Genomic DNA, 22,877 nt, shown 5'->3' on the forward strand with positions numbered 1-22,877 from the left:
TTCCAAAATACAACCATGTTCAGACAAAGTAATGGACAAAAACTTGGAATGGTTTCTCCTGGTCACATTTTCAGAAATACTTGTTCATGATTTTTTCATCAAGCTTAAAAATGTCCCTCAATAACTGAAATCTATTACATTTTTATTCCTGTTTCCATATTTTATATTGCAATTGTATGAAGGATTCTTTTTGTTAATCAGTGGTGTATAAATGAAACTTGGTTTTAGCAGACTTTCGTCTCTATCAATGATGAGGAATTAGTGAAGCCAAATGTGTTTGTTTTCAGGATTAGTTCTGTTTCCAGCGAGCGGCGGCAGGTGAGCGCAGGCGCAGCAGCAGGCCCCGCGCTGCGCGCGCCGGCCCCGAGCGCCCTCCTCGGCCGGCAGCCTGGCTGCGCGGAGAGCTGCCCGCGGGCGGCCCTGCGCGGGCGGCCCTGCGCGGGCGGCCCGGGGCGCGAGGCGCCGCTCTCACGCCTCCCTGGCCCGCGGCGCTTTCTCGTGACGGAGCGCTGAATCTCAGGAAAATTCCCCTTTCGTCTTTAATTAATACCCTTAAATCTCAACTTTCTTTCTTTTTTTTTTTTTTTTAAGCAAGGCTAATCTTTTTCTTCTTACAAGCTGTACAAAGACGAGGGAATTTGGAAAGTGGAGCTGTTTTATGTGCTGGGACAGAAGCCAGGCCTGTCTCGCTGCCCTGGGGGAGGAAGGCCTTTCGTGCTTGTGGGTGTGTGGATAAACGGGGAAGATTTAAGTGTAGTTCTAAGCAGTCACGGAATCCGCAGGCTGCCTTCAAAAACATTCCTTTATAACCGGATGTACCCGGCTGCTCTAGAAAGGTATTGTAAAAATACCAGTGGGCTTTTGAGGTTTTTCGGCTTCCTTCCCTGTCATCTGTTCATTAGAATCAATTAAATAGTTTTCAGAAGACCTTCAAAACGATGCCTGCCTTCTCCAAGCGAGTCCAGATCCCAGATAGCTCTTCCTGCACAGGGTCTCGCTGAGCTCGCCAGCCCTAAAGCAGTGTTTCTGTGACATCCCAATTCTGTGCTATATACACAGTGATTCTGTAGCTTGTGTTGTAAGCAGCTTCTATCAAAACGCATCAGATTTCATGTTGAGATCATTAATTAAATGATTAAATAGCTATTTTCATGATCCATTCCAAAGTATTTCAGCCTGATGGATCCAGTTTCTTCTTTCTGATGGGAATGTCATCTTTTCCCCTTTAAGGAATACCATATGCTTCATCTACAAAATTAGCATTATCTCCACCTAACAATTTCCATACTAGCATTATTTTAATGTTTTATCAAAGAGATAACACCTGTCATATTTTTTTTCATTTAAAAAAACTCTTACTAAATAAAAATATCCCGTTTTTCTGGGAGGACTCTTGTTGCACTTTGTATTATCTTCCATCAACCTTATACTTGTTTTAAAGCTAGAAATTCTGTTGAGGTCCCAGTGAGGGACAAGCTAAAAATTGCTTGGTTCGGTTTACCCATTTTCTTAAATATCAGTTTTCCTAAATATGCTCTCTTTAAAACTAGGTTTATTATTTTCCAGGCAGACAGTATCACTTTCACTTTGTTTAAAAAAGAGACTCCTGGATTTATAGCTCTGTGGATTTGTAAATCTGCGACTTACTTCTGAACGCTGACAAGGTACCGCGCTGCAGTTTTGGGGCTCCGTTTCGCCTCCGGCACCGTTGCTTCTCCCGTCCCGTTAGCCGCTTTGTCCTTCCCCCCCTGCTCGGTGTCATCTCCTGCTGCAAAGCTGCAAAGCAGTACTCATGTCACTGATACTTAGATACCTTAACCCCACTTCCTGCCGCCTCAAAGTCTTTTCAATCACCTGGTAAACAAAGATCCTTCTGTGCGCGCTGTCTTTGCCCCCTCGCTGCTCCGGCTCGGGGGAGCTGTGCTTGCTGACGGTGCCTTCCAGGCAGCGCTCTCCCAGGCCTGTCTTGCGCACGCTCCACGTTACTGCCATCTGCCTTCACTCAACTCTCGTTCCTGTCCACCTCTGCTTAGGACAAATATTTCCTTGCCTATCGCAAAGTGATACTTAAGAATTTTCTCTGTGTATTCTTTGTATTCTCACCCTTCATTGAGCCCCATGTCCGGTTGTCCTTACTGCTGCGCTTCCCACGATGATGTTTTCCTCCCTCCTTTGCTGCTCACAGAAACCATCTTTCTGGCTGAAGTACAGGAGAGCAGCACCAGTCAAGCCAGCTTTCCCTCCTCCTTTCCACTGTCAGGCACTACCATGGAGAACAGCGATGGTGTTGTCCAAACACTGGCTTGAGGGACAGCCCAAACGCCCGTGGGAGCTGAGGGCTGCTCAGCGATCGCCTCTCTGCCGCCGGCCACACACCGCCACCGACGCCGCTCCCGGGGCGGCACAGGAGTGGAATGGCCAGTGCGCAGCCTCAGCCGGCGCCCGAGCAGGCGAGCGGCTCGGTGGCCCCTGCGCGCGGGGCGCTGGCTCGCCCCCGCGGCGCCCGGCCGGGGCAGGCGGCGAGACCGCCCGGCGGGGGCTGCCTCGGCGCGGGGCTCCCCGCTCTGCGGGCTTCCCCTTCCCTGCCTGCCGCAGCTCCGCGCACGCTCGCCGCTTGCGAAGAACTGCCGTGGACACGATGCACCAGCTCCGTACCGCTTTTTCCTCCAAAGCTTTTGTGATTGTGCTTGGTTCTCTGCTGGGTTTAGAGCCTGCTGGTGACATTGAGTAGTGTCCTTAAAAGTCTGTTTCTCAATGTGCACGGTGAAAGCCAGCAGCTCACTTAAGACGAAAAGCTATTTGGAAGAGAAGTTTAAAATGTTTTCTAATCCACAATAAAAAATACTGACAATAGCAGCATATTGCAGAGCCCTAATTACCTGAAGAGGTTTTATGTCTATTTTACTTTTTTTTTGGGTTGAATATCTACAGAAAAGATTTTCAATTAACACTGACATTTAATGCTTATATTGGTTTTTCATTCTGCAGATGCTGACACTGACTACAAATTAGATTTTGCAATATACCTTGTTCTTTTTATTTTTCAACTGATTAGTTTCAAACAGTTGGCAGTACCCTACAGAGTTGCATTCAGCTTGCAATTTCGTAGCAATCTCAAGTACCATGTTCAAACCCCCAAGGTACTGTGCAGAAATGCTGTCAAACTCTTTAGATGTATGTATTTTCATTCTCTAGCTGTAGTTTGTACTCACTCAGAAGAAAGTCTTTAAAATTTTTGGAGGGATATTTTCAAGATAAAATTTAGAAAGAAGGGTATCTGTCTGGGATATATCTGCATCTGATTGTAGGGGATGTTATTCCTAGAGCTTCAGTTAAGCTGTTATATCCTTGAGAACACTATTTTTGGTAATCTTTTTTAATAAACAATAGTTGTGCAAAAGCTAACATTTGGCATTAAAAACAAATCACAGTAGTTTGACTCACTGCTGTACCACTGAGGTTTTTTGAATTATTTAAAAGAGCTTTGTATTTCATTGCTGTTGTCATCTAGGAAATCCAAGCCAATTCAGTGTATATTTACTTTAAATAAGATATTTAAAATGTAAAATTAGCAATTAAAAATCTAGATAACCTTTTAAAAGAGAAATTTTCTTTAGATTCTAGGATGTCATTATATTTTTTTGGTGGAAATCATTTAAGTCCTTAACTAAGCAAGCAGCAGTTTATGCTGCCCCTGGAAAGGCACAGTAATTTCGTACGGGCTTGCATGCATGCTCCTGATCACTGCTGCACTGGAGCTGAAGGGCTGCACTCCAGTGTGCTGTTGCACGAAGCCTCGGAGTTCAGTTCAGAAGTAACTGAGACTTCCTACCTACTTTATAATAGGAAAATCTGAAAGGAAGAACATAGCAAAAATATTTATTGAATGTTGAACCTTACAGACATGCAAGATAGGGGTTTTATTTTATCATAAGCCAAAATAATCTTGAAAAGTATTTTCTGAATTTGAGACTTGTGTTTTGAGGTTCAAGTCTAGCACGCTGTAGTTGTATTGACTATTGCTGATTTTTACCAATAACTTGCTATTGACTCTTAGACTGAAGTCTATAAATCAATGGCAAGTTAATGGTATTTAAAAACTCCTTACATTTTCATACATAGTGCTTCATTTTTTCCCACAGGTGTTACTTGGAAGATGGAGCTTCAAAAGGTGCCTGGCTGAATCGGTCGAGCATTATTTTTGCTGGAAGTGACAAGTGGTCTGTAGATCCTCGAGTTTCAATTGCAACAGCAAACAGAAGAGAGTACAGCCTGCAGATACAGGATGTAGATGTGACAGATGATGGTCCATACACTTGTTCTGTGCAAACTCAACACACTCCTAGAACGATGCAGGTCCACTTAACTGTTCAAGGTATGTGTTCAAATTACTGATTTTTATTTGAAATGTGCTAAAAAATCCAGGTTTATAGATGGGAAAAGTCAGCTAAGTCTGCTTTTTTAGTATATATTTTCTAGAATACATTTTCTCAGTCTAATCGTTTTTTTAATTAATTTAAATTTACCTCGCTTAATTGATCATGTATAAAATTAGGATTGCCTCCAGGCCCCTGCTGTTAGATATTTAGCCCAGGGGGTGTCTGTTGATCTCTACAGCACTGACAACCCCTGCTGAATGCTTTGCTGATTCAAATGAGCAAGTGGACCACTAATACTCCAACTTGCCAATATCAGGCTTAAGTCCCTATAGCTACTGCCATCGCCCAACAACCTGTCATAAAGATATCCTTTCTTCCCATTACATGCTACCCCATTTTCTTGGATCGTCTTTTTTCCTTATTCGCTCTGTTGACTATGATACATACCAAACATTATTGCCTGTCTTACTGACTATCTTAGACTAGAAATGAAATAGGAATGCAATAACCACAGCTCCATCTGATGTATCGGCAGTTGAGTCAAGCTCTGACTGTCCTTTAATGGTAAATTTTGTTGTATTGCATTAGTAATATGCTATAGCTAATTATCAGCTGAGGAAGTGTCTGGCCTAATAACTCCTCATGTTCGGACTTCATTTAACAGTATTTCTGGTGACATAACACCCGACGTAATAGCCAGGCACTGTCATCATGTTCTTGAACCAAGTAGCCATTCAGTGTCACCCCAAATGGCAAAAGGAGAGGAGGAGTCGGGCGCGTTCTCCAGCAAACCTGTGTCGCGTGTGCCTGTCCGGCTGCCCCACATCCCAGCGGGAGGCTTAGGCAGGGCTGTGGTTCGTTGTGGTTTCTGGCCACCAGCCAGGGGATAATTTGTCATTACAGGCAGCTGGTGGAGCAAATTCCAAGCTGAAGTCACTTATTTTGGGATAGCAATGGGCAAAGAGTCCTAATAGGCCATTTCGGAATAGACACTTGCAGTGCTGTGGTGCATGAAGTCTGTGTCACAGTGCAGAGTTTAACTGTAAATGTCTGAACGCAGCTGTTGCCACGTAGAATGGAAATGGCTTTCTAATGTCGTTGTGCTCTTGTCTCTGTGTTGTGATGCAAAGCAGGGGAGTTTTATCTGTATAGAAGCACAGAATAATTGAGGTGGGAAGAGACCTTAAGTCCGGCCCCCAGCTTTGCCACAGGTCTGCTGCATGGCTCAAAATTTGGTTATTATGCATATAGTATTCAGCTGAGTCATTTAAAGTTGCATGTTGAGGCACTGAGTTCACAGAGGGTTTACAGCCTCTGCATTTGAACACGGTACCAAATACAAATACAAATTTGAACGGGTACCAAATACAGCCAGCCAGAAACATCCTCATTTCCTTGATGATGCCAAGACATGTTCAGAAACAGACAGAAACGGAGTGTTGCTTTTAGTATCAGCAAACTGAAGCCCTGCAGGCCTTAACCAGACTGTATGTAATCTGAATAATGATGTGTAGGTACCAAAGGTGACTTTTAACTTATCTAATGAAACCCCATACTTCGGGGCTTTTTAAAGCTGACTTTTGACATTACCAAATGAACATGATGGAAGGAGATTTTTGTGGTGGACAAAGAGTAATGACACAACTTGCACAAGCCTACAAGGAGGGGAAAAGGGTTCTGCTCCTAACACTAATCCTGTTACTGTAACACACCATGGAGCAGCCCTCATAGATCAGGACCCTGTGGTGCTAGATGGTGGAACAAAATGACAAGACAAGCTTTGATGGTCATGTAATAGAAGTATCAGAAAAAGACAACGGATGGATGCCATGCGACAGAGAGCAGAGCGCAGTCTGTCAGGCCGAGTTTGCGGGTGGTGATACAGGGCGGCCCTGGCACGCCAGCGCCGAGTCCCGTTCTCCAGCAGGAGGCTGCTGACGAGCGCTGCGAAGGAGAAAAACGGGCTGCTGTGTAGGTTCTGGAGAGACAGTTCTTCAAGGGCAGCCTAGTGGAAAGCATGAAGATGCTTGACGGTCCCGTCCTTCTGAGTCGGTGGGTAGGGCAGCAGGTGGCTTGCTGGAAGCTGCCCCTGTTCTCAAGGTGCTCCCGGAGGTGAGCTGCAAGAAGAGCTCAGGAGGGTGTCCCGCAGCCACTCAGCAGGCCCTTCCTCTTCCCACAGCGTTTACCTTACCTGCCAGCGTGCATTTGTCTTACCCCCATGAAGCTTTACATATGAAGTTCACTAAATATTTTACTGATATTTAAAAGAATATAATATATCGTTAGAGCACCTCAAGTGTTGTTTCTGGTCTGCACCATTGTAATCACTGTTATAAAAGCAAGAATTAATTAGCTTAAAAAAAAACAGAAAGAACAGTTCTTCAAAAACAGAAATTAATCATTGATTAAAACCATAATAAACAGTGAAGGCAAAAAATTAAGCTGTTTTTGCTGTAACATAAAAATCGATAGTTTTAATTTCTTCCAGACAGTAATTTTCTCAGAGAAATATTGTCTAAGATCTCAATCCTATTAATAAAAGACATCCATTTATTGCCATGAGATGCTGTTCTGTTACAAGCACTGCAGAACACGGGTGTAAGTTTTACATGTTGTGTATCTTTATTGTATTATTCCAGGGTGAACAATTCTTGGCTTTGATTATCTTTGTAAGAGCTAATACCATCACACGAGGGGCTAAAACACAAAGCTGGAAATTAATTTCATGTATAAAACATATAAACAAAAGCTTATAATTAATTAAGTTAACTACAAGAATATAGAGAAATAATGACTCAATAGTTAAAAATATGCATAATTATTAAGCAATTGCATTTATATCTTCAGAAATGCAAAGTGTAACCTAAGGCTTTAATTTATTAGTCTTTGGTGTAATCATCATTAACATTTTCTTTTGCATTCTTAATGAGTAATAAAGCAATGAATATAAAGCAGTAGACTTTAAATGGCAATCTCTATTAATCCATATGGCACACCCAGATCCCTTACAAATAATGTGTGAAATGTTTGTCAGACTAATTATTTTTAACTGCTGCACCTTTTGATCCTATTGATTTGTAAGCATGTCAGGCTGTAGTTTTGTAAGAACTAAGTATATTTGTTGCATAAAGAATATTATTTTATTAGTTCAACCAAAAAGCCATAACTTTGTCATTTCTATAACCTTTTCTCAAAGGCAGCTATCGTGTGAAGACCCCTATACATGTTGTTTGTGTAGGGGAGTTAGTTCATGGAATATGGAAGCGTTTATATACTATTGGACTGGGAAGCTGCAATGAAGAAGTTCTGACATTTTCAATTATTATTTCAGTTGGATATATATCGAATTACTTCAATGTTATTTCAGTTCTATTTTATATAGCAAATAGGGACCAGACTGTGAACCATAACCAGAATGCGAGAACAGCACAGCTAGAGCAGGAGAACCATTCTGAAGATAAATTTGAGAAGTCGCTGTCGCCGTGTTTTTCCCGGGCAGCTGAATTAGCAGGTAGCACGGAGGGAAGCTGCGGCGCTCAGGGCGTGCAGAGAGGGGCTGTGCCCGAGCGGGCGGAGCGGAGACTCCCCGAGCCCTCGGCACTCGCTCCCCGTGCCGTCGCCGCCAGCGCGCTCCGAGCTGCAGAGCAGCGCGCTGCAGAGCGCGGGAGTCATCAGCTGTGCGCGCCTCAGGGTTTGGGCTGTGAACTTGTGCTTTGATTTAAGCAGGTAAACAGTTTTAACCGAATTGGCTGATACTTCCACCGCTAATAAACCAGTCACTTCACGAACCTCCATGTGCTGTGACTTGGGAGGTAAAGATGTGAGATTTATGCGTCCTTTGAAATGGAGATATACCTGTTGGAAAACAACCAAGACTGTAAAGAAGACATCAAGTAGCTAATTGGTGCTGTAAGTTTATATATCCTATCTTGCTGAATAGGGTTCATAGGGACGATATAACAACATTTTATAGAAGCAGTTTTATGTTTTCTTTTAGTAGTGTTCATGACTTCAGACTGAAGGATTAGAAATAACTTCCACTATTAGGCAGAAATAAAGGAAAGGAAAAGAAGATCATAAGCCAAAGTAAAATCATTCAAACAAAATGCTTGTTTTCCATTTACATTGTGAATAAATTATCAGCAGCAGATCTGCAGCAGCACATGAAATAACAGAAGCAAAGGAAAATCTGAGAAGCAAAATCTTAGCCCTTCAAAATTCCCCTGCCCTACTGGCCATATCCTGCTGAAAAAGAAAGGCTCCCTCCAAGGGAAGGACCACATTCCCTTGCTGAAAACAGCAGAATGTAAAGGGCCTGGGGTGTAGGCAGTGCGTCATAAATTAAAAGAATAAAGATCTATGTCTGCTCATAAGCTCCTAAATAAGTTAAAATTCTGAATTCTGAATTATTTGCTGTGAAACCCTCACTTTTAAAAACTGTACGAGTCCACCTGTCCTTTTTTTTTCTTTTGTGTGTGCATCTGTGAGATCTTTTTGCTAGTAGATGGCATTTTGAATACTCCTTGCTGTGCTTTTTGGGCTGACAATTTCCAATCTTATTTAGAGAGTTTTTCAGAGAATGAATACTTTTTAATGGGTTAAAGATGCCTATTTTGCATGAATAAAACTGATAAAGGTGAAGAGGTCCAAGCCACAAAATCAGCCTTCTAGCTAGCTGCTGTGGCTGAGTCTGTAAATGGTTCCTGGTTTGTCCTTGGCTTAAAAATCTGATCTCCCCCTCCTGCTCGTCTTCTTTTTTTTTTTTTTTTTTTTTTTTTTGGTCTCTTCACAATAGCATCCCAAAATGCTATTTAGGCTACATTGCACTATTGTGCACTCACAGATTAAACCACTGATCTTGCGCACGGAGTTACTGTCCAGTACTGTAGTCAGTAAGGGCCGTTGGAAGAAAGCAGCAGCCTCTCGCCATTGCTGCCCCACGTGCACGTGTCTGGAGCGGGGGAATTGGCCAAGGGCATTCAGGAGATCACTGGCAGAACTTGGAGCTGAAGTCAAATCTCCCAAATCCCTGCTCAATGCCTTAACAAGACCACCAGAAGTTAAGTTTACAGCACTATTATGTAATTAAATCTATTTGTACCGAGGAAACTAAATGAGATAAATAATGAAAAAGAAAAAAGCGTAATGTCTCTTTAGCCCACATTTACATCAATGAAAGAAAAACCACATGCAGAGGAGGAAGAAAATCCAGTTAATAATATTTCAGTGACCTTATTAAAAAGACATGAGCATTATGAAGTAATTAATTAAAAGTTTAGAAGGTAGGAGTTCAACTCAATCTGCATCAGAGCCAGATGCTTGATCTGCAAAGGCATGAACTGCAGATGATTTAAATATCAGATGTTTGCCATAGTAAAGTTAGAAGATGAAATACCTCTTACCATACTACATTACTCACAATTTTCTAGGGAAAGGTTGCATTTTCTGAAATTTCTAATCTGACATCTATTCTGTCAAAGTTTAAATTGCATCCTCTGAGCTTGTGTTTCCTTTGCAATTTGCAGAAATATTAAGACATGTTTACCAGTATCCTTGAGAACTGATTTTGGTTTAGGGCAGTTAAAGGTCGAAGCCCAAAGTCTTCAGTTCTCATGTTTTATGGGTGTCAGGATACAATAATGAGGCTCTTGCACCCTACTGGAAAAGTGTAAGTCATACTATTGCTTGTGACTGGTAGGATCCCTCAATACTTGCATTAGGTGCATGTAAGAAGCCCCTGAAAGGTAGAGGCCAGAATACAGTGTTCAGAAATCTGTCGGCTGACCAGGATTTACCAAGATGATCGGGGAGCAAAGAACACAACTGAAAGCGATTGTTTCGCCTAATCTAGCAAAATGAAGGCTCAGAGTGAAATTTGTTACTCTTTATTAATAATAACAACAACAATAATAATGCTGTGAATCTCGGGAAGGGAAAATAATCATGCAAGTTAAAGGATAATACTTGTACAAAATTAGACAAAGCTAACCTGGTCTGAGTGATTTTTATTGAGAAATTAGAGAGAGGGTTAGTGATGACGGCAGCGTTCTGGGCCGGGTGCTCAGGAGGAGCGGCTGGGGCGGAAAGGGGGGCTGTGAAGCCAGGCATACAGTCTGGTGGTCCGTGGTGGCCATGGTGGTGTTCCTAGAGGGGCCTGAAGATCTGAAAACTGCGTTTGCGTCTGAATGCCAGAGGTGCCTGGCAGCGCTCTCAACCTTCACGATGATATGCACCGGGACCTGGTGGCCCAGTCTGAATCTGGAGGTATTTTTTTTCAAAGCTGTATTTCAGTCTGGATGGTGGATGCACAGCTCGAGCTTAACTCAGCTGTTAGCACGGACCTTTCGGTAAACAGGCCTCACTGCCGCGAGCAGCCCCGGCCCTCGGCTCCCCGCTTTGGCTGCCGCCGCTGCCTCCACCGCAGGCTCCAGCTGCCTTCCTCGTCTAAGCGCTCCCCGTGCACTTCTGCCTTCCCATCCCGTAGAGGCTGTGTTCCTCATCCTCTCACCGCGTACTTCTGTGCTCCAGGGCATTTGCCGGCTCCCTGCTACATTCAGGAACGATTTTCTTCGCTCTCTCTCTTACCTTAGTGTCGAGGGGTAGAGCACTAATGCTGCAGTTGCTGTCAGGCCCACATGGGCTGTTGGGACTCGTTGGCTCCCTGCTAGTACTGAAGGATGCTCAGACCTTCTGATTCACGTATTTTGTTCACATTCTTAGTGTTAAAACAATACCAGTTTAGGGTGGAAAAGCAATTCTCCCTCAAGACAAGGACCTTTATTTCCTTTATTTTCCTCTGTCTTCCTCTGTGGTGTAGCAGTGGTTCACAGTTTCAGCGTATTTCATAAAAACATTTATCTGCCATTACAGGGTCAATGTCATAGGCAATATTCTCCCAGGTCTCTCTCTGTGACGTATGGTAGGTTCAGCCTGCTGTAGGATCGTGCATATGACTTGATATGTTGGACGTTTTTAGGCATTAGCTACAGAAAGTAGAAGCAGCAAGCGTTCCGTGAAGCGCATCTCTGGCGTTACTCTGCAGTGACAGTTTGGTGCCCGAGCAGTTCGCCATGTCCTGATTTTACTTCAGGTCGTAGGCAACACCGGCTGACGGCGTTTGCAGAAGTGCCTGTCTTTCTTCATCGGCACTGCAGGCTCCTGACTTTCCCATGTCGCAGCGTGGTGCCTAAACTTAGGACACTGAAGCCAGTCTGTTGTTTCACCATGTTGTTTGCTCGTTCTTCTTAAAGAGCATTCCTGAGCTAATTCTTGAAATGTAAGGAGGATGCTTCATGCTTAGTTTAATTCAAAAAGAAGACTCAAATGATTTGTGTAATAAGCTTCCTCTATGAAAGGTGAGGTGAAGGGGCAGATAAAAACTTGGAAAATTTAAGACACCATCTCTTTAGCATTTCCTAAATGTATAAGCAAGCAGTGTCTGAAGTTTAAAATATAAATATGTTGTTATTGATTTTATCAGTTACTTCTTTAACTACCAAAATGCTAACATTAGGGAATTTGTGACACAAAAGCTTTCTTACATTAGTTACTTGATATCTTAATTTTGATTTTAATATACTCCACACTGGGTTGAATCGTATTCTCTTTAGGGACTACTCCAGAAATATATCCTATATGAGACACTGAATTTATTCCTCTTCTGCCTTCTCAGTATCGTTTCATTTCTATATGTAAGCTGTATATGATACAGTGTTCATGTAAATAATTTAATTAGCTATGTAAATACAATTTATAGATTTAATCCATAACTGCAATCAATGTTTTTGTTTTAAGCCTGTATAATATTTCCAAAGTAATACTCAAGGCCTTTTTTCTGTTTCATAAGCTGCCTTAATGTCCCCTAAATATTAATGTATTGATTTAGTCTTTGCAATGTTTGCAAAGTCTAATTTATTTCCTCAGTCTGGCCAAGAGGGACTTGCATTTGGAGCTAACAAGATCAATCTTACCCAAATTTATTTAAAGTGGGACAAAATAAATATGCAAAAGACTTCTAAAATCATACAGCAACCACTTTCTAGCTAAAACTGACAATCCATTACTCTTTTAAATTGCTAGCATTCAAGTAGGATGTCAGTTTTAGTTATAAAATTAACTTGCTAGTGCCAGCCACTGTTATCATCTTGTCCCTGCTCAGCACAGTCAGAGAAAGACTTTGCAAAATTGTTCCATAGATCGAGGTAGCTTGGTGAGATTTACTCAACGATGGAAACCCTTACAACAGGCTGAGCCATCAGCTTCGGTAAAAAACTTGCTTACAGTAGCTGTTACCATGAGCTATATATAGAGGAGTTGTCATTACAGTTGAAATGTTTTTTTCTAGTGCTTGTATTCTTCTATTGATTCATTAAATTCTTTCTGCATTCTTACATTTCTTGCCGTTAAATTGAGCTGCAGGGGTATCTCTTTCTGGTAAATGTATGTATAGCTTTTCCCCTTCTTTAAAAGATTTTTAAATCACGAAACTGTCTTCCCAGGAATATTTTCTCTGAAATAGAACAGGGTTACACTAGTTGGAAACTAACAGTTCTGGAGTGGTGGAGACACTTTACCATCACTGCTGCAATTGAGTTTCCATTATAAACCTGAAATTGCCCTCCTCTGAAATCTGCAGAGAAAAAGTAATTAACACAAAATAATCATTTGCTCTCTGGTCCAAAGTCTATTAGTTCTATTGCATTTGAATTAAGTTGAATGAGTTGTTTTGTGACCTGTGAGAGCCTTGCAGAACGTGTTTTCAGCACTGTCCAAACATTTTTTCTGTAGCTTTTCACTTTATGCAACAACACCAGAAGCAGAAGTGAGGAGGAAAAACCAAGGGGGTAGGCAAAAAAGTGTAACTTGGGTTAATGAGCTTAGAATGTAATGCAAAGGGCAAAAACATACATGATTACATTCTGCATTTTAAGCTAGTTAATAGTTAGAAAAGTAATACCTAAATGGGTCGCAGACAGTCCCGCGAAGCAGGAGGAGCCCCTTGGAGCAGAGCTGCGTCTCCGCTGCGAGTACTGGAGCTCTAACAACAAAATAGTCCCTGCTATTTCTATTGATAAGGGTGTTGATGAAAAGACTGGTTTGAGGAGGTGAGCAACAACTCACGAAGTCCAAGGAGGTTTTTCATCGCCTCCTCTAGGTAGCCTGGTCTCTCTCGCAGGGCCCAGGTCTCCCGTCCGCTCGGAAGCGCTGGCGTGATGAGCTCCCACCCTGCAAGCGCGGGTCTGCCTCGAATAAAACAAAAGCAACAGGACGGAAAGGCCGTATAGACTCCAGTGCCAAAGCGTGATGAAACTCTTTGAAAGAAAGATTTTAAAAAGGGTTTTGGAGAGAAAGCTAGTTCAGAAGGAGCATTTATCAGAGAGGCGCGTGGGCGCTGGTTGGACCCGGGAGGTGTCAGGACGGTCTGAGCTCAGACTCGCCGGGCTGGACGGGCCCCCGTCGCGTGGTTATGTAGACCACGGACAGTGACACTCGCGTGAGGCTCCTGGATCCCAGCTGTGCTACAGCAAGTATCTGTTAAATGTGCTGCTGTGCATAAGAATGATCTAAAGTGGATGAAGTAATTAAAAACCATCAGGACAGCTTCTATTTTTTATTTTTATTTCTCGTTAATTAAAGTGAGGATTATCTCCCTAATCTTCCACATCTAAATGAAGCAAAAGAAAAGGCTTTTTGTTAAGGAATTTACAATTGGAAGTGTTTGACTTAAAAATGCGAAGATAATTTCATGCTTAGTACCCCTTAATCCGGACTGCGGGCAGCACCGTCGAGCGTTGCAGAGCTCCGCCGGCGCGCCAGCCCGGCGCGAGCGCTGCGCCGCGGAGCCGGGCTCTCGGCCGGGTCCTGGGGCGGGCGAGCGCCGCGGGGCAGGCCCTGCTGCAGACGCTGCCGTGCGGGGTCACGCGGCGCGAGCAGCTGCCACCGCGGCCGAGCCTGCGCTCTCTAAAGGCTCCGTATTACTGAATCTGCAGCTCCCGCTGAACTCAACTGCAAAACTCCTAACCGTTCCAGGCAAAAAGGAGTCCGCGCTCATTACAAGATTGGCTTGGAGGACTGAAAAATTGGAATAGTGTTTCCTCAGTTGTAATTCCTCAAAAATTTATTTATCATGTGAAAATAAATTGTGGCAATACAGATATTTTAATTGCAGTTGCTTTTTCAAATGTAGTTTCTTTTGAACAGGATCCTACAAGCCTTACTTTGTAACTGCAGAGAAGTGCAGGAATATTGTTTAAGGACACTAAATATGGCATGGAACTCCTAAGGATTTGGCTGCTTACAACTACGTGTCTAGCAGGTACTACAGGCACTACTTTTTCTTGTCTCACGTGCCTCTTTGCAGTGCTGATGATTTCATTAACTTAATTAAAGGCAGTTGGGCTGCCCTGGAGAAACTGAGCTGGCGCTTATGTTGTTAATTGTTACCGCCGTTCAAACACTGCAAGTGTTTCTGGTGGTGTGTGCCTTGAATAAGTGGTGTCACATTTTATTGAGCTTTCTGCTGCCTATCACTGTGATCACTGTGACTTATTCGATTTTCCTCATTTGATTTCCGGTTATTTCTGCTTCAGGAGCTTTAGAATGGCAATTGTCAGAAGTAATAAAAAGGTGTCCTGGGGGAGATGTTTAATTTTTGCTTGGAGTAGTGTTACCAAAGACAGGAAGTTAAATAGTGCTGGAGTTTTTTTGAGACCAACCTCTGCCACTCCTACACAGACTGGCATCTTTCTTACTGACTAGATTTGAAAAAAAGAGATAAAAATTATCCCACCTTAAGCAGGGTAGATCAGGATATGCTATTTTTATCTTGCAAAAAGAGTTTTAATCCAAATATTCAAAACAAAGTGTCTCTAAGGAGATGCTAAAAATACTGATTTTCTTCTATGTGCATTAAAGATGAATTCTGAACATTTTTGAAAATTTTCTGTTTCTTTAAAATTGAAGAGAAAACATTCTAAAAGTATTCTGGGGGTCAGGCTGTGGGCAGTGAGATTTTTATGAGTTCGTCCACGCAGCTTTGTAGCTGGCACCGCTCGGATTGCGCTGTCGCCCATGGGGCGCGTGGGACGTGCGTGGGACGTGCGTGGGACGCGCGTGGGATGGGGCAGCTGCGCGATGCCGGCGCGGCCTCGCCGCAGCGCCCTTGCTCGACGCCCGCCTCTCTGCTCAGCGCTTCCACCTTCTGCTTCGTCACGGAAAGCGTTGGGGAGGCTAAAGGGTAGGGGCTGCAAGCCAAATCCGGTACTTAGCTGCGTAGTTCAAGCCCTTCTCAGTTACTCTGTAACTTTTTTTCCTTTTATTCGCTCTATCGGCAGCAGCAAAATGATAATAATTTGGCTCAGGATATCAAACTATGTTCACACGTACTTTTCGAATCAATTATTTATTTAAATTTAAAATAATAAAGATCCTGTTCAAGGCACACGTGTGCCAAAGATTATTATTTTTACCATATATACAGTTACGTGACATCTCGGTAGCACTGAAATAACTCTGCGGGAATGCAGAGAGCCGACTAGCCAGGCACCCATCGCCGCGCCGTTGCCAACACCCGTCACGGCAGCCCGCGCCGCTCAGGCGCACGCGTTTTGCAGCGCGCCCAAAAGCTCGCCCGCTTTGCGCTGCTGCCGTGCAGGGCCTGGAAGCAGGCCCGGGGTCCTGCTTTTTACTCGGCTGTAATTTATCTTCACTTTGATTTGGCGTTGGATGCTCTTACTGAGTACAGGAAGGTAATTCACTTCCTACTTGCAAGGGTTGATACAGATCAGTATAAAATTCCGGAATTAAAGATTTCCTCAGCTTATAGTAACGACTGTGGCTCTGGCATGAGAAAGGTGAGCTTATGTGGAGGAGTGCAAAGAGCTGAGAAACTGAAATATTTATTGCCGCTGAATTTCTATTTTAAAGAGTAATTGCATAACAAGATTGTTCATGAGTCTGAGACACCACACTCGCAAATGCAGTGTAAGCTACTTGACAAACCTCAAAAAGAAACTTGACTTGGGCAAGCTAGTGCCACCAAAGCCAGTTGCTCATCTGTGAATATTGATTTTCTGCAGTTATTTACTGCGGAAAAGGAGCAATGCTTTGAAGACATGACCACAAGCATGCATTAGCATCTCAGGAAATTAAAAATACTTTCTAGGACTATTCTTTTAGACATTAGAGTAATCTCTCAGGGAAAAGGGGAGACATTCCTTGCCTGAACTTCCTAAAACTAGAGAGAAGAGCGTCACAGAAACATCAGAATAGAACTAATTCTGTACATTTTCTTTGTGTAACATAACTGGTTTTTTTCCAAAGCAAAGACTTTCAGAATTACACTTTAATTTGCTATAATAATGAAAGCCCAAACTCCCTTTTAAATCACTTAGCTGTATTGCAGGTTAAATGATTCTAAGTATGAACATTGTTCTATGTATCAGTACAGGCAATTATAATTATTTAAATATAATAAAAATAACTAATTTTAAAAACAATAAATAGAAGACAAATTATGCAAAACAAACATATAAACATATTCTATATATTATATGATATAACATAATGCATAGTATATATATTAGCATATAAAAACCATAATAAATTACAAGACTTCATCTTTTGACAGAGAAAAAAGCAATTCTTCTCCACATCTAAGTTCTTATAAATGTTTGATGGCAATTATTGGCAAAGATTTTTTTATAATGTAGGAGGCTATTGAATGACATTTCTAACACACCTATGATTGTGTAAATAAATAGCATTATAAGTGCATGAGTAAGACAGAACAGAAATATTCCTGGTGTCTATCTATACTGCAGTTTCATTTATGGTATGACCTTCTTTCCTACTGAAGATATGCCAGGATGAGGCATAAATAAGTGGTGACTGAAAAGCTAAACACAAAAGCAAATGAAGTAAAAATTAAGCGAGGATAAAAAAGTGTAAGGAACCTTCCCCATATTTTTTACCAGGAAGGAATGGCTAAGGAAATAAAATAATGAAGTATATTTAAGCTTATAGCGGTATTAATGCAGGGCACATAATGCATCTCCATGGTATTCATTTCCTTTTGTCAGTGTCTTCCCACACTTGTTTTTTTCTTTGAAGAAGCATCAGCCGTAGAAGCGAAACTAGGCCAAGCACCAGCAGAAGCAGAGCTGCTGTTCTGCGCGGTGCACGGGCAGGGAACTGCGGAGGGCTTAAGCCGAATGCTTTCAATAAAACGAGCCGCGTGCTGCATGCTACACTTCCAGTCCTAAGCTAGCGAAGCTTATAGCATAGGAAATTTGTTTTGGCTTTTATTGCCTTATATGATGCATAATATTTAAATCTGTGTTGCATGCTTCTGTTTCTGTTCTCCTTTTAAATTAATGACATCCTCAGGAGATTATTACCTAGAGGAGTGTAAGGGGCTGTGATTTATGTCCCTCGCAGGTAACTCCGCCTTAGCACAAATGGACGCATGACCTTTAGTATACTGATTATTTAATAAAGCTGAATAAGTTATACATAAGCAAAAAATTCTGCCTCCAGTGACCAGTCCATTAATATAAATCCATAATCGGGAAGAGATAGAAAGATCCCATTAGGAAAACCAGATGAAAGAGTGAAATGCAGGAACTTGAAGTACTTTGGAGCTGCAGACTGTGTCAAAGACACCGAGCGTTCAATCGCAGTTAAGGTATGCAAGCTGTTGACCTCACACAGCAATCGTAGCAACAGCTGTCAGAGTAACTAATAGTTTGGTTTAATTACAACCTAATTAAGTAAGTACATAATTTGTGCATAAGATTTCTTTATGAAAAGTTTCAAGTCTGTTTCATTACACTATTAAGATTCTTCAACGCAAAGAAAACAATTAAAGGCAAAGATAATTTTCCTAAATGAAGTATTAATTCATTTGGTCCCAGAAATTAATTAAGAAATATGTTTGTAAATACATTTGCCAAAATTTGGAGGAGGTTACACAGATGTTTTCATTCGGAACGAAAGAAATTAGTCCTTATTTTAAATTGTGCTTAACAATTGTGACTGATGCAACTATAACGCTTACTGTGTAAATTAGAATATCACATAAAGTGTCCATGGATTGCAGCTCCCCCTCCATGCCAAGAGCTGTGGACACTCTGCTTCCCAAGGCAGTTTTCAGACTGTGGGTGCAGAGCCCCTGACGTCGCTGGTGTTCAGTAAGCAGGTTTGTCAGAGGTTTCCTCATACCACTAAATTAGATCGAACTGACTCTTGATTTCTGAATAAAGCTGCGCTTCAGCCTTCCGACCTGCGGAGAGAAGGTGCGGCTGCCGGTAACGGAATCTTCTAGGAGAGAAGTGCAAGCCTTAAGAGGCCGGCGCGGCGGGCGCGGGCGGCGTGTGAGGGTGGGGAGCCGGGCGGAAGCGGGGCAGAGCCCCGGGGCCGCGGCGGGCGCCCTGCCGCGGCTCTTGGGCTGGCTGCGCTTCTCAGGGCTGGGGAAACGCGGCGTCTGCGCTGGAGACGAATCCAAGTTATTCTCCTGTTTTATACTAGATCGTTACAGTGGTGATTCAAGTTTTTATAGCATATTAACTAAGAGAATGATTTCCTATTTCCTGCCATGAAAATGCAGTTTTACGGTTCCTGCAGTTGCACCAAAGAATAGTATGGCTAAGTCGTCATCTAGTATGCAGTATTAATTTGGTCTGCGTAGACATAAACCATTTCACATAACGAACTGAGTGAATTAATTTCAGAAGAACAGTTCAGCAAGCACCAGACATATTACGATACTTGAACGCAGCTGCAGACTCACAGGATAGACTAAATTAGAATACTGTTTGTAGCAAATAGTAAATCGAAGGCCTCTTTGAGGCAATTAAAATCAGAGCACCCTTCGGAGCAAACAGGCATGAAAAATGCCATTCTTGCACTGATTTTTCAAATGCTTCAGTTTGCAACTTTTCTTGAGTGTCTTACAATTTGTTCAGAGACGAGCAGAATTGAGTGGCCAACACAGCAGTGCATTTTGGTGAGTTTTTCTTTTGTTTACGATCTAGTCATCCAGCTATGGATGTGCATTTTCCATAACCGCAGTGGTGAATGAAAATTATTAAAATAATCCCCACTTGTTAATAACTCCACTTCAGAACTGCAGCCAGATACCCTTTGGTACTTCCACGCTACAGCTGGTGAGGAGTCACAGTGACAAGTGGAAGTCTCCATGGGGAGGGGGAAGGAATTGCCAACCAGGAACAAATGGGAGAAGGTAGAAAGGTAAAACCATGGTTTCATCCAGATTTGCATAAGTATATGTGTTATTTTTCTTCTGCTCTGTTCACTAACATGTGAAAGATCCAGCAAAACACTCAGTTACAAAGGGGAAATTTAAATAGTTTTTTTTTTTTCCTTAAAGCAATGGTTCACTTTTTCATCACTGGAGACTTTAGTAGGATTTTTAATTTTTAGAGGTTTTGCCCTCACATTTATGCTTTCATTAGGTAATGCTGAGATCTGAGTACACCTAAGGATTTTACCTGCCTTTATCTGGTGTGGCTACGAGCTATGTTGTTCTCTTTACAGGAACAAGTTGTGTAACATGAACCTGGTCGTTTTTAGGAACAAAGCTTGTTATGAAGAATTTTCTTAAAGGAGCCACATAATGAAAACTGCATGAGATAAACTACTGATGCTGTATTTATTATATATTTTAATTTATGGTGCAGTAATAAGGATAATAAATGGTAAAGGATGCAATATTTTGACACCATACAAGAAAACTATAGCAAAATGAAAAGTATATAGCATTATTTCTTAATACATATATAATACAACCCTTAACTCTTTATTATACCTGTTTCTCACAGATTTTTTATCCCAGCTGTTCAGGTAAAAGCTTAGGAATGCTTGCAAATAGAATAGTCTATCGCCATGGCCAAATTTTGAAAACTGTGCTTAGGGAGATTCACATCTGTTCATTTGCTATGTTTTCGGTATTATTTTTCCATGCAACATTTTGACTATTTAGCCCTTCAGGTTAGTATATTTGTTTAAAGGGGAAAAAAAACTCATGAGAGAGATGTGAATTTGAATTCAAGCACCCAGATTTGAATGGATAAAAAGGCACTTAGGGAGCTGGAAAATGCAGGCACATTCATAAGCCTGTGATTTTCAAACCTACCTCAAGGCCAACCCTGCTACATGTATTACAGTGGGACAAAATTAATAGTTAAATTTTTGCATTCTTGTAAGCTTTTATAATACCAAGAGCTGAAACATGGAAATGTAAGGTAGTTATTATATTGTCCTCAACAGATCAGTCATTTTGTTGTTATTAATATTCAGAAATGTACTTATTTAACATAGACTGAAATTTTAATGATCCACACTTTGCATTTTAAATATAATTTTATTTGACCTTCTAACATCAGTAAGAGAAGACCAGAAAATTCACTTGTAGTGGCAGGATTGCTTTGTTAGATAAATTAGATCCTTGGCGAAAATACCGATAATTAACACAACAATTCCATTATACAGTAAAGGAGAATTTATGAACAAATACTTCTGTCTGAAATATTTTAGAGCAGATGTATTGATTTGTTTTGATAATGCGTTGAACGTACTTAGTACATTAAAACGCTTAGCCTGTAAATATTCCAAAACCTGTGGATGGGATAACAGCTGCTAGGAGAAGCCTGCGCACCGCTTGTCCCGAGTGGTGCCGCGGATTCCTGGAGCTCGGACGCAGTTCTTGCCAGCAGTGTCGGCGCGGGGGCCGGCCGTGCTGCTGGGGGGTCGCTCCGGGGGCAGAGCGAGGCCACGGCGCTCCGCGCGGGGTCTCCCCCGGCTCACCGCTCTTGTCGTTCCCCTGTGGCAGCGGCTCTTTCCTTTTCCCTTTCCACGTGGCCCCCTCCCGCGGAAACTCTCCGGCGCCCTGCAGACGCCGCGCGCGGCAGGCCGGGCCGGGCACCGCGGGTCGCGGCGGCGGGTCCCGGCCGCGGGTCGCGGCGCTGGGTCGTGGCACTGGGTCGCGGCGGCGGGTCCCGGCCGCGGGTCCCGGCCGCGGGTTGCGGCCGCGGGTTGCGGCAGTGGCTCGTGGCGGCGGGTTGCGGCGGTGGCTCGTGGCGGCGGGTCGTGGCGGCGGGTCAGGGCGGTGGCTCGTGGCGGCGGGTCGCGGCGGCGGGTCGCGGCGCTGGGTCGCGGCGCTGGGTTGCGGCGGCGGGTCATGGCGGTGAGTCACGGCGGTGGGTCACGGCGGTGGGTCGCGGCGGCGGGTCGCGGCGGCGGGTCGCGGCGGTGGGTCATACCGCTGGTCGCCCCCATGCCGCCCGGCCCTGCCGCCCGCGGCGCCCGGCGGGGCCGGACGGGCTGCCGTGCCCGCGAGGCAGCGCCGAGCGCGAGACCCCGCGGTGCCCTCCCGGCAGCCTGCTTCGGTGCCCGGACTGCGGGCCCGGGCAGGCGAAGAGCATAACCGGGGCAGACACTGTCGTCAGAGCTACAGGTTTAATCGGTGCAGGCGGCCGGTACGCAGCGGCGGCGCGCCGGCGGGGAAGGGGCCCGGCCCCGCGCAGGGCGAGGCCGGCGGGGCTGCAGGAGCGGCGCGGAGGGCGGGGGCTGCCGCGCGGGACGCCCCGGGGCCGCCCGGGCGCAAGGCGCCGAGCGGGTGCGGCGGGTGCCCCAGCGGGTCCTTCCCCTTCCAGCTTGCGGTGCTTTTACCGCAGACCAGCAGCGCGTTGCGTCGTCGCTTTTCAAATTCACCGGGATGCGGGTGTGTGCATGTAGGTGAGACCTCTCTTACCCAGTGCCCAACTCCGGTGGCGCTTTCAGAGGAAAGTGAAGGAAGAAAGGTAAGAATAGTTTGCCCCAATATCTAATCTTGCCCCTGAATCTAATTTCTCTTCAGAAGCAAGCTGCGCAATTTAATTTTTCCAGGTTCCCAGGTTTGTTGTTTGTTTGTGAGCAATAGCAGTGGTACTATTACCAAGGACGACCAAAATAACGTTGTTAGTGTTGAAGAAAACCACTCCGTGGGAGTAACAGAAGGAAGGGTCGCTAGCTAACACACTCCCCTGCCCCAACCAGCCCTGGGGGTTCAATGATTTTAAAAGATTAAACGTCTGAATTTGATGCACTGTAGGGAATATTTTAATCATCGTGGTTAAAAAGATGCACGTGTGCTGACCTGTTAGCCCAGATCAGCAAGCACGAGGCCAGCGGTGGGAGCCGTGCAAGGCAGGCGGCTCTCGGCGGGGCCGCGGCGCCGCGCCGAGGCGAGCCAGCTCCCCGCCGTGCCGCGCCGCGCCGCGCCGCGCCGCGCGGAGGCCCCCTCCCCGGCAAGCGACCCTCAGCGCGCCAGGACGTCGCCCGCCCGGGACTGTGCTCCTCGTTTCCTTATCCCGCTACGTACGGCGGCCCCGGGAGGGCGTGCTGGGGAGGCAGACCCCGATGCGGTCCGCGGGGGCGCACAGCCGGGGCTCGGTGAGCCGTTGCGGTTCCCCCCAAGGTCTAAACTCTTTGGAAACAAAC

General features: G+C 44.1%; 1 protein-coding gene across 1 annotated transcript in view; it reads left to right on the forward strand.

The window, feature by feature from the left end:
• NEGR1 (neuronal growth regulator 1) overlaps positions 1 to 22,877 on the forward strand; it is a 293,574-nt gene that overhangs the window by 150,606 nt on the left and 120,091 nt on the right. The window contains exon 2 of the mRNA XM_062581060.1: positions 4,143 to 4,375. Coding sequence (XP_062437044.1) covers positions 4,143 to 4,375 — 233 coding nt within the window. The remainder of the gene's footprint in view (positions 1 to 4,142; positions 4,376 to 22,877) is intronic.

Source organism: Rhea pennata, chromosome 8 (assembly GCF_028389875.1).
Source record: "Rhea pennata isolate bPtePen1 chromosome 8, bPtePen1.pri, whole genome shotgun sequence".
In the NCBI taxonomy this organism is placed as follows: Eukaryota; Metazoa; Chordata; class Aves; order Rheiformes; family Rheidae; genus Rhea; species Rhea pennata.